At 36.8% G+C, this 20578-nt stretch overlaps 2 protein-coding genes across 3 annotated transcripts in view; both read left to right on the forward strand.

Moving 5' to 3' along the window:
• The window catches only part of LOC135944321 (KH domain-containing, RNA-binding, signal transduction-associated protein 2-like), a 146046-nt gene that overhangs the window by 119835 nt on the left and 5633 nt on the right, over positions 1 to 20578 (forward strand). Inside the window, exons 4-5 of the mRNA XM_065491171.1 lie at positions 10403 to 11028; positions 19178 to 19245. Coding sequence (XP_065347243.1) covers positions 10403 to 11028; positions 19178 to 19245 — 694 coding nt within the window. The remainder of the gene's footprint in view (positions 1 to 10402; positions 11029 to 19177; positions 19246 to 20578) is intronic.
• The window catches only part of Vps35 (Vacuolar protein sorting 35), a 197252-nt gene that overhangs the window by 41283 nt on the left and 135391 nt on the right, over positions 1 to 20578 (forward strand). The window lies entirely within an intron of this gene.

The raw sequence follows: 20578 nt of genomic DNA on the forward strand, positions 1-20578 counted from the left end.
CTTAGTCAATGAGTGTGTATTTATTTATTTTATTTATTTATTGCTTGTTTATTCTCACAAAAAGATATGTACATACATGTTAAAAAACAATTTGTCAAAAACTAAAAATATGTATAAAGCACCATTTTTAAATAAACTTGAAATTGGAACGGAAATGATGATTATGGTGATATTATAAACAAATTTTACTAATTACGCGAAATTTGCCGTTTGAATCAAATCAGTTTCTGTGCGAGTCCTTCTCCAGATTTCAGATAAATTCAGTTCAAACAAAGTCTTTATAAACGATTTCTAGGGATGTTCATTGGCTGAAATAGTAAACTATTTTAATTTTAAAATAGTTGGTATTATTTGGATTTTTTTTAAATATTTTTAAGCTTTCTTCTTTGGATGAATTTTTGTAATACAAAGGGGATTTTTAAAAAATGATCTTTCAATTTCAAAAAGTGAGCTAGAAATTTTAAACAAAATAGTTACAACAATATGGAACAGTAGACCGATTTAAACAGCTTTCTATTTACTCTCCTTTCTCGTTCGTGGTAGTTGTTATATTTGTTAGTTTTTCAATTTTTAACTCTTACTAAATTTGAGCCCTAGTTTTTTGGCGGATATATAGAAAGAAATTAGCCTAAAAACACAAAATAAAGAAACCAAAATTAATTTTTTGATAGGGAAACACAGTTGTGTGATTTTTAAATTATATTTGAGTAAACAAAGTTAAAGGAAACTAACTCTATTATCAAATATCTTCATACCATATTTTAATAAAATTTGAAATCGAGTAGCTTTACACTAAAAAAATAAAATCAGCTGTTTTTATTAATGAAACACGTGAAATACTCACAAATATTCCATTTAGTACAGTTGATTTTTTGAAAAATTTGAATTCCTACCATGATTCATGCCTGTTCCATCATGTTTACAAAAAAAAATATTAAATAAGCACGCAGCTGGAGTGATTTCGGTGAAATTCCATTCGGACAAAGAACGCTTCCCCATAAAATCGATACACCGAATCAGCGCTGCATGCGCCTTCACAGGTTAATTTCGCCCGAGAGTAAAAAGAGCAAGCAAGCAAGCAAGCCAGCACGCCGGGGAAAAAATAATGTGTGTGTTGGACGCGCGGCAAAGAGAGAGAGAGAGAGCTGCTCTCTGCGGGCGGCTCTGCTCTCTCTCAAAATCGATGAGAAATAATGAAGCCGTGCGCGCGAGGAATGGCGGCCCCGACTTAATTGAATCGCGCACTGCTGCCGAGGAGGAATTTATAAGCCGCAGCCTAATAAATTCGGCCCCCTGTCCTAATGATAATAAACGGCGTCTTTCCCCACACGCGCGCGTCCAAGCGGCGAGAAATGCAAATCACCTGTTTTCCAATTTGGCCGGAATTGCACGCATAACACACGAAATAATTAAGTGCCAGCCAGCCAGCAGCCAGCCTTTCCGCCCCCGCCGTTTCATTTCATTCGCTGCCAACGCCGTTTACCATTTCTGGCAAAAACGTTAATGAATTCTCGTTTGCCAGGCCGGAGCTGCGCCGGTGATGATTTTCCTTTAATATTGCCGCTCGTGCTGAGGATAAAAAATTGCGAAACTCACAAAGAGGGGTCTGGAAATTTCATAAAAGCGTAATTAGCATTTTTGCCTGATTTTCCAGAGATACACCCGGACGTAAATTGCCTCTCCAAATTGAAAACAAATTATACGCGCGCAAAAAAGAACAGCGTGTAGCTTTTTAGGGTGGTTTTAATTTCAGGAAAGGGTTGGAAACGAAGGGAAAAGCAATCAGTTTTACGGAAGAGATTGGGGATAATTTGCTGTTTTGTTAAAGACTTAATTTTTCGGTCCACTGGCTGCTGAAATATTGGAGTTTATAGCTAGAATATTATAGATGGATGGAGCCATATTTTCAAATTAGTAATTTTGTTAATGTGTTCTATTGGCGATAAAAAAGGTCTTCTCATTTTTCCAATCAAGTTTATATTCTAGATATTTTATTTTGTTAGAAGATTTTAAAAGTAGCGTCCTCGGAGTGTAGCGAGACATGAATTTTTCCGCATTTTTACATAAATGTCCTGCTCTACTAGTTTGGACTGCAACCAGTGGCCAAAACTAGTAGAAGATAGAACAATTTATAGCATCTCTGCAGATTAACATAATATAAACAAAATAAATAAAGCTGCATATCTCAAAATTTTAAAATTTAAAATACTTATTTTATTTATAAAATCTATTGTTTATTTTTTATTAATTATATTTACTGGTTTAAAACATTTTTATAGTATTTTTTTAAGATTTTATTATTTTAACGCTGCTTAATATAATAAATAATATTATATATATTTCCACCGGCCTGCATCAATCGATATAAATTGAATTATACAATGATAATAAACATTGAATCATTGTTAAGTATCATACAATAAATCTAGAATAGTAATAGAATCCATCGCAACTCATGTAGATACTCCACCGAAGCATCATGATGAAAGTAGTCTCTTTTGTTGTAATTTTGGTTGTTAGTTCGTTAAGTGCTCTTTATGAAGCATTTTTTTTCATTAATTCTTCCAAAACTGGCTGACCCTATTTCGCTTTCCATGCAACAAAGCATATAATTATGAATGTTTTGGTATAAAAATACGATACGAAACTTAAAATAGGAACGAAAGTGCTCGGAAATCTTGAAAAGTGACTGTGGAGCAACCTGTTAGCTAATTAGATGCGAATGACTTTTGAGTTTAAGAAATTTTCAAACTCTAAGTGTCAACTGGTAGTTAAAATCACAAAATTCAAATTTAATAAAGACATCTAAACAGATTTTGTTGAAAAAAATGACATTTTAAACTAACCTGAGATTGTTAAGGCATTGATAGTAGTATCAAGGCAACGAGAGATTTTTAAATTACGGAGATTTATTACATGCTAGAGATTGCAAAAGAGATGGTTAGTTAATTTAGTGACTCGAAATGATCAAATAGCTCAACGGGCTGGTTTGCGCACCTTTCCAGCGTCTTTATAGGAAAATTTCTGGCATTTCAATAAATCTTCTTCTTCGATGCAAGAAGGCGAAAAGATGCTCCTCTGTGGCCGTTCGTATCCAGTGGGCTCAAAGCTCACGGGAAGTGTTGATCAGGGAATCGAGCAAAAAAAAATTCAAATTCAAATTAATCCTAAAATTCAAATAATCTCCTTTTCATTCCTGCCTATGTATGTTGATTTGTAAAATCAACTAAAATCGAGTTTTTAATTGGCTAAAAAAACCAAGTGTTGAAGTTCAATTTTGTATCTGTTAAAAGTATTATATTTTTAATTATATCCCATATAAACGTAAACAAGGTGCCATGAATATAAAATGCAGTATTAAAATTTCCTTGTAAAAAACCAGCTGCTCGGAGCATAAAACAGTCCTTTTCAGGTTTTAAAAAGCAAGTCACAGAGAGTCTTAAAAAGTAAACGCCCTCCGTACCTCTCGCCTGGGAAATAGATGCCTGAGAGTGTAGCTCTACACTGGTACTGGCTCGAGCATAAGAGACGTCGTGTTTAATGTTAATTGACATTTAAACCTCTCAGCGCACCTATTTTGGCAGCGCACGAGTTTCATTACTTGCAGTCTCTCCTCGGTGTCCCTTTTGTATATTGTTGCACATTTCGCATATAATGAGGGCGTCGTAAATGTGCGCCGGGCTTCTCGCGGGATTTCCCGGGCATTAACGTTTAAACCAGCAGCAGTAAAGTCCCGCTCGCAATCTGTTCCTTCTGTGCGCGCTTGTTAAACTCGAAATAAATTTCATCGCGCGCGCAGCTCTGATACTTTCCTTCGCCTCTCTTATCGGCATCCTATGCACCGCGCGTGCTTTTAAAAGGAAGATGTAGCCGGCCAGGGATAACCGTTCCAGAACAGGGATCACGCGCGCCCGGATTATGAAACGACGCGTACGCGAACGTTCCTCCAGACTGGATAATATGCACCGCACGGGGAGCGGAATTTATCAAAGTGTGCGAGGGTTGCGTATTTTAGACTTTTTTTAAAGATAAAGATTAATTTTTTACGGTTTATTGGCATATTTTAAACGGTTTTGCAGAATTATTCGTCGGTTTTTTCCACAACCTATTCACTAATTTATTTCAATGCTTGATGCTGCCAATAGATGGCACCAGTGGTTACTTTCAATTTTAAGGCACCTTTCCGCTGCGATTTATGACTCCAGTCCAGCCAAACCCCTTCAAATCCTCTTAAAAATCGTCTTTGACGCAGTTTCTGAGTACACCAATCGATTCTTGAGGGTCGAATTAGGTAAAATGGATATTTTTGACGGCCAAAAAGTGCAGCGCGACAAGCGTAGCACAAGTAGAACCTTTTTACCGCCAAAAATATGAACCTATTTGTGAGAAATGCGCATGCGTCAAAGCTGGCACGCACCAACCGCAGGCTGCTAGCCTCTCCTCGGCCACACCAGCTCTGACGCATGCGCAGTTTTCGCATGTAGGTTCATATTGTTTTGGCGGTAAAAAGTTCTTTTTGTGCTACGCACTTTTTGGTCGGCAAAAATATCCACTTTACCTAATGCAACCCTCAAGAATCGGTTGGTGTGCTCAGAAACTTCCTCAAAAACAGTCTTTAATTGCACGAAATTTATTTAAATTAAAAAAATAGCATTATCAAGGACATTTTAATATGAAATCGAACTATTGTGAATTTACACAGCAGATCAAAAATTGGAATTAAACAAAATGTTTTAATCTCAAAGACTTATTCTTTATATGGAATCAACAGGTTTAAAAACGCGCCGTTCATTTAAAAGATAAAAAAATAATTGTTGAAAATCGTAAATTCCCTGGAAATTAAAACCATGCATTTTTCAAGTGTTTCTCAGGCTCCACAAGCGATTCAGACGGCTCTAAACGTGCCTCAAGAGACTTGAAATTACGTGATTTATGCATGTTTAGAGTATGTAAGAAAACCAGACGTAATCTAACGTCTAACAGTCTTAAATTCCCGACCCTCAAGTATAATAATAGTTTTTTGCCTGGCCGCCCGAGCGAGATTGCGCGCGTCGAGCCGCTCAATTTATATTCACCCTATTTTGCCGCCGGCTTTATTATTCATGAGGTTTACGAGTTTATTATAAAATGCGAAATGTCTCGCCGTGGTACTTTATGACTCGGTAATGGGCCGTGTTTATTGATAATAAATTTGATCAATGACATGCTCGACGCGCCCTGGTGCGAGGCCCGAAAACACAGTCGGCACCGAATTCGCTGTGGAATTTTTCATTAGGACGCCGGCTGTTTAAGGCCGTAATTATGTCGTTGTTCCAGCATTTAAATTTCGCCCAATATTGCGGCAGGCTGGCCAAAATTAGATGCAGGAATGTGCGCACAATATCTGCCTCCGCTGCGGTGCACGCCTCTCAAGGGGAGAGTTGAACCTCTCCGGAAAATATTTGTCTATATAGTGAAAGCAATCGAACGGAAATAAATTTAATTTGAACCAAAATGTGGTATTTCTTTGGAAAAGGAAATATTTTTTAATTTTTGTTTCAATTCGTTTTATGTCAGAAAACAATTATTCACTTCTCTTTGGCGGAAAAATGAAAAAATTAGACCAAATGTGGATCGATCAAGGAATAGATTGTAATGTTTCAAAAATATATTGAATGTGAGATAATTAATTATTTTCTCTTTGTTGCTGATATGAACTCATAAAAAATGTAAAAACAATTATAATTCAACACAATAATAAAAACAAAATGTAGAACAAATAAAAATAATTAAAAATTTAGTTTTTTTTGCTCTTGCATCAAAACATGATTTATTTTTTGTTTTTAAATTAGTATTACCACGCCAAAACTATAATAATATCGAATAGGCTTGAAAAATAGGCAGAGATGAAGATAAAACTGATTATTCTTCACGGAATGTTTATTTTAATGACGGAAAATTGCCTTATTGTTGGTAATTATAAACAAAAATTGAACCAGATGAATCTGTAGATTATTAAGCAATTTAATTTTACTCATATTTAAATAAGTTTTAAGGGAATTTTACGAATTATACGTAAAAGAATTATTTTGTGACTTGAGTCAGCAGAAAGTGGAGCTTGAAGATTTTTTCTCCGCCATCTTTTAGTTTGAATTTCTCATGGTGGATAAAATTCTTCCTGCAGCGTTATATGTGTGTGTCTGGAAAAGCCTCCAAGGAAATCTTTGATAGAGACTTCCCCATCATCCAATTTCTGTGTTGAGCGTTTGACAGCCTCATCCCGGATTAGTTGGCAGTTTTTCCTTCTTCCTTGTCACTTTGAAAGTTCAAAGAGAGTAACGCAGCGGTCTAAATGTGACTCGCAGGCAAATTGCGAAAAGAAGATTTTTGTTTTTGTCGATTTTGTGTAATTTTTCTATCTATCTGCAAATAAGGAGCTATTTTCTAATGGCTCTCAAAATTACTGCTTTAAAAAGGACATAAAATAGAGTTGAGATTTTAAAATTACGAGTTTTTGTTATTTTAAACATAAACTTTCTGTCTTTGATATTTTAAAAAACATTTAAATTATAGAAAATTGTTTTTATATTTGAATTTACATTTTCTTCAAATAATTTCGGTAAAAATTAAAATTTCCTCGTTTAACTATTAACAGAACTTTTGACTTTTATAGTTACATTAAACTGTTATGTATTTCTACCGAAAGTCAAGATAAATATTTCTCGCTAGAACCGCCGTTGGAAACATCGCGAAAATCATGAAAAAGCTCGATTTTATTTCGTAAAAACCAGCGGGGACCAGATGTGCAATAAAATTGGTTCCCTCTGCGCAGATCCAAGATGGCGTCTGAGTGTGGGAAACAAAAAGCTCTCTTTGGATTGCCGTACGAGTGTCAAGAGTTTGTTTTTACGATCCAAAAGACACAATTAGCACAAGCAATGCAAATTATGTCACAGTATTGATCAAAACTTGGTTCCTTTCGCGCATTTTCAGGTGACCGTTTTTCGCGCCATACTCCACCGGACGCCATATCTGCGCCACGCACGAATCTGGCCTCCGCTGGTAAAAACTAAGATATAAAATTTTTAAACCAAGAAAAGCTTATAAAGTCCTGCAGTCTGTGTTAATTCTGTTAAACTTTACTTCTGTCTTTAAATTCTTTGACGAACTTCTAAGTGTTTGATGAGGCAGATTCTTTTCGTACCTAAAGTGCTCGTGGTGTCTGCCACTCGGAATTGCGCCCGGTCGCCGTTTTATCTGTCGTCGTCTGCTGCTCTCGGGTACCTCTATATCGGGAGGGCTGCAAAGTAAACTATATAGAAAATAGAACTCGCTGCTGTTTGCCGAGTGATTTCAATCACAATAAAAAGCTTCCGTCCGTGAAACGGAGCAATTTGTGTATAAACACATTACCCGCCACCTGTTGTTTCGTTTCCAGCCGAGTGGAAAATGAACATGATTTTTGACACCGGCGGCGGGCGGGCGTTCGCGTGCGTTATTATTTTAATGCGGCTTGATGGGCGCCTTTCAAAAAACACCACTGCCACGGGCAAATTCGAGAATTGACGCAATTTATTTTTTATGACAATGAAAAGCCCCGTTTTCGAACGTGACTCACTATGAAAATGTTTAAACTTCGTGGTTGGTCTGCGAAAAATAGGCTGGATTTATGTTTTAAAAATAAAAAATTAAAATTGGAGCCGTAAAATTTGACTATTAAACAAGGCCTCTCATCCAGCTTAGAGTAGATTTGCTCTGCGGACTGCGACATTTATCATTTTAATGGGCAAGCCTCTCGCTCCCCGGGCTCGCGGGCCCCACTCAAAAGAAGCGTTAAATTTTTAAGCTTAACAACCAATTAAGCGGCTTTCTTTGAAATTGGAGGTTGACACAGTGGCGCTAAAAACAAATTTGTTACAGTCGCCACAAATAACTGCAGCTTTATAGGCGGCTAGAAGCACGTAAACGCGTAAAAAGCGAACGTGCCTGCCTGAAAGCTCCAATCTTTCTTTTTAGACATTGTCTTTTGTCTTTTTTATTGCATTTTCATTCAATGAAGTTTAGATTAATTAAATCTTTTACATTAATAATACTCTAATAAAGTTTTTTATCATTAAAGATTTTTTGTTTGTATTTTATAGTTTTTAAACAATTTAAAACTTTTCAATTGAAATACATACAGCAAAATATAATATCAACATGCAGTAATATAAATTATTTTGTTTAAATATTGGATCAAGATCTAATCACGCTCAATATTTGATAACTTGTTAAAAGTTATGCTATTGTTAATTTGGTCCTATAAGTTAAATACATCTCACTAAAGCTTGAAAATATATTCAAATGCATTCTCATCCGTTAATTGACTATCATGCCATCTTGAATAAGTGTTTCTACTTTTCCATTTCCTTTGGAATAAGTGTAGCTGCACAACTAAAGCTTTTTTAAATATCAAACTTTCACCACTTTTTCCAGATCTGTTGAGTTAAAAGAAAAAATTATCATTCTTTCCATTTTGAATATGAGCGGATTTCTCCAATGAAAACATATTTTTTTTTAATTTTAAATTCGAAAAAGCTTTTTGGCATTCAATTGTTGTTAGTGAGTTATCTCCAATAATTTAATAACAAAATAATGGATTAAATTGTTGCATATTTGGTTAAATTTTAAATTGACTAAAGAGGATTTAAAGTGGAATGATACTGGGCAACAATTGAAAATTATTCAAATTGTTGGATGCCTTAAACAATGACCGATAAACAATTTGTTCAACAATTTGCAATAATAAAAAAATTACCTTCCTACAATAAAAATTCAAATTTTGCCAATTTTCTCTAAAATTTACAGTGCTCGAACATATTTTCTTGGCATATTCCGATTCCTCTCGTCGAGATCTGTCCAACGGTGTATGCCACTTATTGGGGAAACTCTTGATTTTGAAATAAAATTGAATTTCAAGTAAGGAGACAGCCATTACCATTTGAAAAGCACGGTAACTTTCCAGCCAATTTTCTCAAAAAATTACAGCGCTCCTTAGGTCAATTTAGGCTTTAACTGAATCCTAAGGGATGAGTTTATGCATTGGCAACAAGCATTTTCCAGGCTTTTCCAGTATCATTCCTCTTTAAAGTGGAATGATACAGGGCAACAATTGAAAATTATTTAAATTGTTGGATGCCTTAAACAATTGACCGATAAACAATTTGTTCAACAATTTGCAATAATAAAAAAATTACCTTCCTACAATAAAAATTCAAATTTTGCCAATTTTCTCCAAAATTTACAGTGCTTGAACGTATTTTCTTGGCATATTCCGATTCCTCTCGTCGAGATCTGTTCAACGGTGTATGTCACTTATTAAGGAAACTCTTGGTTTTGAAATTAAATCGGATTTCAAGTAAGGAGACAGCCAATACCATTTGAAAAGCACGGTAACTTTCCGGCCAATTTTCTCAAAAAATTACAGCGCTTCTTAGGTCAATTTAGGCTTTAACTGAATCCTAAGGGATGAGTTTTTGCTTTGGCAACAAGCATTTTCCAGGCTTTTCCAGTATCATTCCTCTTTAAATTGAATTTCAGATGATCTTTCCCCTCGGGTCAAGTCGAACATTTTAAGTTGGCTTAAAAGCGGAATTTTTGGTAAATATTAAGTTGCGTTCTTAGGGTCAAAAAAGAGATTTTTAATCAAGTTTAAGTTTTTCTTTACATTTTTACACGCTCATCTAGTCAAATTGTCAGCACTTAACCTGCGAAAAATGCATTCAAAGTAGAAAAGCCTGGGCAATCCTTGTTGTCAATGCAACAAGTTCAGTTGACCTAAGTAGCAGTTTACATTTTTAAGAAAAGTGGATTTAAAGTTAGCTTGCTTTTGAAATGGTGAGAACTGTCTCCTTTACTAGAAATCTGATTTTATTCCAAAACATAGAGTTTCCCCAAAAATCATCATGCACTGTTACATAGATCTTGACGAGAGGAATCGAAATCTGCCAGGAAAATGGAAAAACTTTGAATTTTTACTGAAGCAAGGTCATTTTTTGATTAATGCAAACTGGAGAAAAAATTGTTTATTGATCAGCTGCTTCAAATATTGTTAATTTTTTTCCTATATCAATTAGTGATCTAAATAATGCTCTCTGCAAAAATTGGAAATCCACGGAATTCTCTGCAATTTTAATTAAATTGCGGCAAAGTTTTGTAACATAAATATTTCTCAAAATCGCCAGACCCCAGGACAATTTTCTGCTGCTCCCAGTGAAATTGGCTCAAACGTTTTTGGTTTTCTTACAGCCATGCCAATTATTTCGATAGCTTTCAATATGCCGTAAATCATTGAATTCAGAGAGCTTTTAGGAAGAAAAATCTTAACCAAAAAAGCATCAAACCCAAAGTTCTAGAATAATTTTGTTTTGTTTGTGTGTTTAAGGAGGAAGAGTTGCGGGCGTCGATGGACCCGAAGTACTGCCACCTGAGCGAGGAGCTGCACGTCGAGATCACGGCGTACGCGCCGCCGGCGGAGGCGCACGCGCGGATCGCGTACGCGCTGGCCGAGGTGCGCAAGTACCTGATCCCGGACAGCAACGACGAGATCCGGCAGGAGCAGATGCGCGAGATGGAGCTGCTGCAGAACACGCTGGGGGGCGGGGGCGACGACTCGCCGGGGGCCAACGGGGCCAACTCGTCGTCGGCGTCGTCGCCGTCGCCGGTCACCAGCCCGCCGGTGTCCAGCGTGGGACCAATGCCGGGCCGCCGGATGCCCCTGGGCATGCGCGGCGGCCGAGGGGGCCGCGGCGGCCTGCCGCCGCCGCCCCCCATCCTCCGGGGACCAATGCCGGGCCGCGGCGGGCGCGGCAGCCTGCTCCCGCCGCCGCTCACCGGCGCCCGCGGACCCCACCCCATGCGCAAGGCCCCCCTCCCGCCCCCGGGGGCCAACATGCTGGTGCGGCCGTCGCCCAAGCAGAAGGTCATGAGCATCCTCGACCGCGCACGCGTCGCCATGGAGGAGTCCTACCAGTACGAAGAGTGCTACTACAACGCGTATGACCCAGTGGGGTGAGTACAACTTTTAGGGGTTCAATCGTGACACCAGAACATGACAAAAAATGTTATTAACTATCTTCCAAAATAAACGTAAGTTTTACCACTATTGCCGAAGTTCTTGCAAAATCAACTATTGCAGCGCTACTTTTGAACAAAAGAATTAAATTTTAATAAACTTAACAAATAATTAAAATTAAATTTTAGCTTGAAATTTTTAAAAAGACAAAGTTTAAAAACGTTATTTAAATAAATTGAAAAATATTATAAAATTTATTTCTTAAATTTAAATATTTTTAAAAACTTAATTTAATCTTTTGAATTACATCACATAATTTTAAATTTTGTCTTTTTACATTAAAGTTTGATATAACAATTTGTGTGGGTAATTTTTTTAATTAGATATAATGTAAATATTATTTTTGAGGGAGTAACACTTTCATTGAATTTACTTTTATTATTTAGTCATTAAATTTTGGTGGAGTAGACGATAGGTAGATTAAAAATCCTTTTATTAGACTCTGCCAATAATATATTGATCGTGAACAGTGTAGACCTAAAATAAAACTTTTTTTTCTTCTGGAGCTGGGAACTATTTAAATTTGCCACATTTGTTGCTATTCATACGTAAAATCTTTGGCACAACAATTTAGTCCCGCAATGTCTGAAAAAGCACATAAAATTCATTCAATAAAACATATTTGGCCATTCAAATTCGAGTTCGCTGCCTTGAAAATTTTTGTCAAGGATCAAAAAATCATAAAACCAATCTAGATAATCATTTTAACTCAACATGATTTGTTTTTGCCTAAAGTATCAGTAATTTATAGAAGATCAAAAACACAAAGCTTCTGTAAAATGACCAAATTTACTGCACTTTTCTGATATCAAATAGAAGGCCAGAATATTTGATTAATATTTACATTAATCCATTAGAGTGAATTTGCAAATTTCTCTTCCCAAACCGAGGCCAATTATTCTAAATAAAAAAGTAATTATTGTGACACCGATCAATTTGACACATCTAATAGAGTGTGCTAATGAAATTCCATATAGATCGAACAAAAACATTGGATCTATCTTATATTTTAAAGCAATTTCCATCTTAAATCCTATAGGGATCGATTTCACTCCTTTTAAAAGATTACAAAGGCACGCTTTAAATTAACCTTGCTCTAAACCAACTCATTGAATCCTGTTTCACACGTTTCCTGTTAAAGAAATAGCAGAAATTTCAGTTTTGATATCAAGATATATCAATTTAAATGAACCGAGGGTCAAAATTAACGCGAATTTTATCGGGATACTTTTTGGAACGTTGTTTTATTTTTTGTGAAATTTACGTCTAGTTATAATCCTCAGTTACCAAGAAACAAATATAAATTTATTCTGCACTACATATACAACTACACGACAATCCATCATCTCTTTTGAAATTACGAAAGAAAATTAATTATTTTTCCCCAGCAGGATTTCTCTCATTCAGATTTAATGAAATTTTCTCCAACGTTTTGATCGATTTTACGGCATTCTCCCATCTAAAAATAATATTTTTTTACCGTTGGTATAAGTGAACGATAATCAAATTTGACGAGGCAAAGTGGTCACCCCAATTTTTCGGACGGACTGAAATGAATTTTAGCAAGATATTGAAGCAATGTTTACAGCCGTTGGCTTTTAATACGGTTTACTAATACACTGCGGCGGTGCTTCCGTGTTGAAAAACACCACATGCTCTGCATTCCGCTCGCGTCCCGACGCTTTTCCAACCTGATTTCAATTACCCACATCCCGCACACGGCGAACAATATTTTTACGACGCAGTAAAATTTAATCAAGCGCCGGAGGGTGTTATCACTGCGAATGCGGAACGAACGAGAACGGTGAGAGGGCCAGGTTAAAACCGCATTTAAATCAGGAGCACACACACACACGCACACACACACACCTCTCTCCATAAAAAGCACTCCGGGCCGATCGGGGCTTTGGCCTCGCTTCGACAGGGGGGCAAAAACGAAACTTTACGACCTGTAAACTCCGAGGAGGGCTGCAAAAATTTGTCTCTCGCGGGAAAACGTCTCGGACCAGCAGCGCCGGGTAATCTGGCCAAGGCCGACAGGCGCCCCGAGTCATAAATTATTCGGCGGACGTGTTTGCTCAGCACGCCGGTGAATAATGCCGGCCGTGATGGCCACAGCTCATCTGCATGATGAGAATTTTAATACCAGCCGCCCGTTCTGATTAATTTTTCACCTCGCATGTGTTGCGCCCCCGCTCCTCAGCTCTTGTTTGCTTTACCTCCGCAACAATCACGCGCTGCATCAGTCCCCAGAAGACGCATTTTCAGGGGTTGGGAATTTGAGGCATTTTTTTGCAAGAAAAAATTTGATGTTTATACGGTTTAAGATTATTTTAAAACTACAATACATTCATCGAGAACCGAGAACGGATTATTTGATTAAATTTTCAGATAGTTGCAATTTCTCTTTAATATTTAAATTTTAAAACAGTGAAAATTGACCAGTTGCATAAACCCTTAGTTATTGAAGCCGCCAACAGATGGTAAAACCACAGACTTTCTTAAAAATTTTATTTTAAGCGGTTTTAAGGCATTTCCGCTGCGATTTCAGAATCAATCTAGCTATTTTGCTTTTTTTAATTAATTTGCTTTTTTTTGACGTGCTGAAAACCAAAATCGGTTCAGCCATTCGCCGTAGAAACGTTGGAAAAGATTTTTTTATTTCAAAAAATAGTTTTTCACGATTCTATAGCGATTGGCTGAACCGATTTTGGTTTTCAGCACGTCAAAAATTAGCAAATTAATTAAAGAATGCACAGTAGCTAGATTGAGTCTGAAATCGCAGCGGAAGTACCTTAAAATCGAAAGTCTACGGTGGCGCCATCTGTTGGCGGCTTCGAGCACTTAGGGTTTATGCAACTGGTGAATTGAGTAAGAAAAAATTTAATTTCAATATTATAGGAATTCAATTTTACACTATTTCATGTTATTGATTTGTTAAAATTCAACTAAAAATTTAAATTATCTTTGGAAACCAACATGTACTATTGATTTATTCAATTTCCTGCGTGTTTAAAGGTTTCCATCAAGCTTTAGAAAGTTTCGGTTCTAATACAGAGGACTTAAATTGTTAGTTTATAGTCCTAATTTTGTGTGATTCGAACTAATTTAGTATTTATATGTTAACAAACCGCACAGGAAAATTAAGTCAGCCTTCTTAAATTCCCGACCCTTCATATTTCATTTGCACTCACCGACCTGGGGGGCAGTCAGCAGCTGCGACTTTTTCCCTTTCTTTCTTTTTCTCTCTTTCTTGGCTTGCTTTCATTGCAGTCATAGCTTGAACACAGAAACGTGTTTGTTCGTGCGCTCTTTTTGCGTGCCTCCGAGATTTGTCGTCCTATTGGGAAAACTTGTGTTTTCTATTCAATTCTAGGCGGCGGGCAAGCGGCGCGCTGTGTGTGTGTTTTTCATGGCCTTTTTGTGCCTGCGACAAAGGAGGCTTGTTCTCGGCACACCTTTGGGGACGGACTCTGCTCTAATTACGACTTTGCCCCGCAAGGATTTCTAATTGTTCACCGCGTGATTTCATTAAAAGCGCTGGCTCGAATTAATATTTCAGCCTTCGACTGATTAATGGCTACGAGTTTTCCTAGAAAAGTTGCTTCTAATGAACTGTCGTGGTGTGTTCCAAACTTTCCGCGTGAACAAAAGTCTGACAGTTTTATTGATTAATGAAAGACGTGCCTTTCTCCTCCTCGCGCCAAGGATGGATTCCACTTAATTCCCTCAGAGGCAATCAAAACTTTGATGATACTTTCCGAGCCACCGCTAATACATGTATTTATGTATGTATTTGGCAGAGTAAAATCCTCTTCATTCCCAGTAAAATCGATCGTGATTCAAATGGATGGGATTGAATTTTTTTATCAAATCAATTATCAGGAACAACGGCTGAAATGGTTTCTACTAATCACACAGAGCTTTCTCACTAAATCTTTGTTTGCTCACAAGGAAACTCTTAATGGAAGATTGTGTGTTTATTGAATTTGTGCAGCTTGGCGAGATTTGAACCAAGTTCCATCCTATTGTTTTTTAGACTGGAGAGGCTTTGTAAAAAATCTCTTTGTTTTTAAATAGATTTTTCGTTCAATACACCAGATGTATAAGCCCTTGGTGTTTGAAGCCGCCACAAGATGGCTCCACCGTATACTTTCGTAATAAATTTAATTTTAAGACACATCCACTGCGATTTCAGACTCAATCTTGCCACTGTGCACTCTTCACTTAATATGCTTTCTATTGACGTACTGAAAACCAAAATATGCTAAGCCAATTACCGTAGAATCGTGAAAAGTTTTTTTTTAAATATAGATATTTTCCGACGCTTATCTACGGCGAATGGCTGGACTGATTTTGGTTTCCAGCAAGTCAAAAGAAAAAATATTGAGTGGAGAAAGCATAGTTGCAGGATTGAGTCTGAAATCGGAGCGGAAGTGCCTTAAAATTAAATTAATTACGAAAATATACTGTGGCGCCATCTGTTGGGGGCTTTTAACACCAAGGACGTTTGCAACTGGTGAATTTCAGCGAATTTCCACGGTTAATGGAGAGTTTTTGACATATTTTGTTCCCTCAGAAAATGTGGACTCTCTCATTCTAAGACCACAAATGAAGCAACTGGATTAAATACTGGACCAATAAACTCAAATATGTAATAAAATTATCATTTTATGGTGTTTCTAAAAGAGCCCATAACATAATCGATTACTCACGCGTTAAAAATCGATTATTTTCCCTACCCTATTCGCTGCATCAGTGGATTTTTTTATTATTTTTCATTTTTCCGCGTCGTCAGCGTGGCGGAATGCGTCTACGTCGAGATGCATTTATTTTTTTGCTCCCTCAAAGACGCACTACGCTAAATCCAATCGAGTCTGTAAAGAGCTTTTAGGTTATCACTTTATGCGCGCGCTGCGATGTTTGGAGCCGCAAATAAAATTAGAGTGAAATATGCCGGCAAGTCTCTCTCTCTCTCTTTCTTTCTCCTTCGCCTTCACCTTGTTTTGAATATTCTGAGGCCACACCGCAGAAGATTTTATTTATCGCCGGCATTCTGCTCGGGCCCGAGGGAAGGCATTGTGCAGGCAGGCAGCTGGAATCCCTCGGCAAAGCTGACAGGAAATAGAGACCACCAGACCAAGAATTATTTCCCGAAGCCGGGCCAGAAAAATGTGACCCGCAGGGCGCCCTCGGAACTCCATGAATTTTCAATTCAGAGACCGCAATTGGCGCCACGGGGCACGCTTGCTATTATTGCGAAACCTGACAACACACGATACCTGCGAGCGAAGTGATGCCGGTGCACACTTTCGGTATTTGTCCGCCCTTTTCAAGAAGAGAACACGTCAGTTTTTACCTTGCTAAGAGAATTTTGATCAACTTTTAGCGCTTTTTCTATAGGAATATAATTCAAATATCATTCAAGAACATAAAATACCTGCGGAGGAATAATAATTTCGGAAATTAAATGATGATAGATAAGCACTCTCTACTTATTTTTACAAAAATATAAAATACAATCATTTTTTATCCTTAAATTGGTTAATTAATTATTTAAAATCAAATTTTAATGCACTATAATTAAACAAAAAAATATTTTGATCTTTTCTTAACACAGCTTTTTTAATTAACTGTAATCACTCGATAAAATCAGATATTATTATCCATTAATTTTCAATCAACTCAAAATGTTGATACGTACGTGCTAATTAATTTTCATATTATGAGCGCTAATTGATTGAGCGTCAACCCGCGTTTAATCATTTCGATGGCCACTCTAGCTCATTTGAGCGCATTCAATTTTTCATTGTGTTAATTGAGTTGCCACTCACGTCGCGCGTTCCATCAGCCCACTCGCCGGCGCCACCACCGCATAAATGTGTCTCTCGTCGTTTTATGCTCTCGTTTTTCCACGCGACACAATCTACATCTATACATGCATATGCACACCCGCCGACGAGTGGTGTAATTTCATCCGGGCCACTTGCTGCCACTCACAATTCAGGCCTAGAACAATATCAGGCCTGCAGGCGAGTTTCGATCACACTTTTTGCCACACGATATAGGCAGTAGCGTCAATGGAAGAGAAAATAAGGGAATTCTATTTTTCTGGTACGTTCAATGGAGATACGAACTTGAAATGAGTGCGTGCAATTTCCAAAGAATTGTATAGCAATGCCAAAATCAACTTTTTTTTCATTTAAATTAAAATTACTTCAAGTAGGTGTTAAGTGAGTCCATTTATAATGTGTCCAATTTTTTATTTGATGAAACGACAGAAGCGCATTTTATAAATTTATGTTTCAGACGGTCGAAATTATAAGAAAATAGATCAACATTGTAGCAATTCAGAACAGTTACAATTTTTGCAATAAGATTCATATTTTGGTACAGTTATTTTTCATTTTTTCCTTATTGGCTTCTGCAAACCCTAAAAAACAATTGGATATTATTCCATGCAACTTGTCTGAATTTTAACTGAAATCTTAACATTAAAATCTCAATCTGAAACTACAAAGTATCTCGTTTTTCTGACGGTCTTCTTTGCTGCTTCGAAAGCTGAGTAGAAGGAGTAAAAAATAATCTTTGTGCCCTAGTCTGTCCAAACTGTATTTTAGATAATAAAATCCCGGCTTTTATTTAATTCATAATATTTATTTCATGCAAATTTACAGATAACTTTAAATTTAAACCAATCAGCACACTAAATTTTAAGGAAAACCACAACCATTTAAGGGATTTACAATTTCAATAATTGGAAATAAACTGAACGTCCTAGCTTTAGGACATCATTTTTTGTCCTTCTATATCTAGGATCTAGGACATCTTTGGGTGGGATCTATATTTTGCTGTTTTTATATGAGTTTAGAGTCCATCATTGATTACGTAGCGCTAAAATGGCAAGGATACCATACTTGAAATAGTTAGCAGAACATCAGAAGTGAGTAAAAATGTTTTTGGGCAAGCATATCTTTACAATTTGAACATCTAAATTTATAATAAAAACATAAAATAAAATACAAAATCTCTAAAAAAATTCTCCAAATGTTCTGAAAAACAAATTAATATTATTTAACTAACTAAATACAAAAAATACATTGTTTATGCATATTATGGTAAAAAATATTTGAAACATTTAAAAATATGTATAGACAATAAAAATCTTAATTTATTAAAACATTTAACAAATTAATATTTATTGGCAAGCTCTATACATATGTGGCTCTAAACGGTCAAAGGACAGATTTCTTGTTTAAGTAGGCTATAAATTAAAAACATTTTGAATTTTAACTCGGGCATGTGGTCCACTGAATCTGTGGCTTCCGAATTGAGGAACAATTGTCTATTTATATAATGAGCAAAAATCAAGTAAGGGGGAATTAATGGTTCAAAATCAGATTTTGCCAAATTGATCAAAAATATTAGTGCGATTTAACCAATTTTTTTCGCTTCATTTCGATCCCTCTCTTCGCTAATTATCCAACGCGGCTGTGTGAATTATGTGCTAAATTTCCCTTTCTGATGAAATAAATAATCCTGGTTTCGTCAATTTTCTCAGAAATTTAAATAGCAACACCAGAAATATTTTATCTCTCCCCAATGTTCAGCGAATGTTTAAGGCAAAGCAAGATTGACAAATTTTGTAGAATAATGATATCCTTTTAAAATAATTGCAATTTAAAATTGGGTAAATATTTTATTTTTGATCCAATCAAATTGTGATGAAAAAACTCAACAAAGAATGTACAAATATTATGAGCTTACCAAATAAAACGCGTTCATTAATACTTAATAATTCTGGGTAGTAATTTATTCATTATTACTAATTTTTTCACAAAGATTTAAAGATCGATAAAAATTACATCAGGTGTTTTTAAACTATCCGTTTTTAATTTGCTTGTTTGAAGAAATCTACGAAGTGTAGCGCGATTTGGGCAGTTTCACGATTGTTTTGACTCTTAAAGAATTTTTTGTCTTTAATTCTCAACTCTGCTGGCCAGATATTTCAGCCCAGCGGCGTCGGACACGCGGTGGATGAAATATATAGCAAGTGTTTAACAGAGGTGCGCGTTGTGTTGGCAGGTACGGAGGCTACGACGAGTACGACGACAACCTGGGGGACTACTACGAGCCCGCAGATGGCTACACTGGTGAGTGGCGGTGCATGCTAACGAGTAACAGGCAGCACGACCTGCTGCTGAAAATACGAGCGGCTTGTGATCTTTAGCCTTCCAAGAGATAATACACATCATTTTATTAACACAGCGCTGTGATATCAGAGGCATTTCCAACTAGCAAGAATGCGCGAGCGAGCTACCCTCGAGGCAGCGGCCTCCTAAATTTTAATTAAGCACGGATGGAATCTAATCGATGGCGCGCAATTTAATTAACTCACTCAGCAAAGTAATTAAATCAACCTGCTTGATGTGCTGCAAACGCACACACAATCTAAACCCGAGAACCTGTTTTACGAGACAAAAAACTTGCTAAACCGCGTGTAAAGAAAAGAAAAATCAAACTCCAGGCAAATCGATTTTCTTGTTGTATCCATCTAAACATTCACATTCACACACACATACACACATACTCACACGTGCGCGTGTACACATTGACATTGCACTCACACACGACTCTCAATCACCCCTTTATCACCTCTCTCTCCCCGCAATTAGAGCTGGATCTGCAGACAATATAATACCATGCAAAGCTACGCAAAACATACAACGCCGCGCGCGCGCGTGTTTGTGGATTCAGCTCAGCCAGCCAGACGCAATGCTAACTATATACACGCACAAGTACGCCATATCTGTGCCGGGGAAGGCTCACTTAAACGGCATCGCCCGATTTTTTGTCCTCTCCTCAACATCATAACATGACTGTGTCCCTCACCCACTCGCGGCGCATGCCCCGGGCACGTGAAAAACGGTGTGAAATTCACCCAAAAATCGATTCTCCTTCTCCGAGCACAAGCTCGAATAGGAAAATCTCAAATTCTGGAATTCTGTGCTACAACTTTTGAGTGGAAAATACTGTGATTTGAAGAAAAATGTTTGTTTTATAAATGGATAGACTTATATATCAGTTAGGGTGTATTTTTTAGCTTATTCTTAATTAAAATGGCTGCCAATTTGTTTCTTTATGAGATAATTATTTCGTAGTTTGTAATAATTTTAACAAAAAGATCTGCTAAATTCTGCATTTATTTTTTAATTTAAATCTAACGCTTGAAATTGTAAGCTAACTAAATTTTATGCAAAAAAAATGTGACCGTAAAAACTGGCTCTTATTTTCCAGATTTTAAATTGACGTACTATGTCTACCTAGTACAAATCCTAATCATTTCACAAAGAGGAGAATTTCCCTCTTTAGCCACACACTGGTGTAAAAATTTTGCTGAGACAAAGTATTCGAAATCAGAAATAAAACAGAAATGCGTGGCGAATATATCAAACTGGATGCCACTCATGTTTTTTTCTGCTAAAA

This window comes from Cloeon dipterum, chromosome 4 (assembly GCF_949628265.1).
Source record: "Cloeon dipterum chromosome 4, ieCloDipt1.1, whole genome shotgun sequence".
In the NCBI taxonomy this organism is placed as follows: Eukaryota; Metazoa; Arthropoda; class Insecta; order Ephemeroptera; family Baetidae; genus Cloeon; species Cloeon dipterum.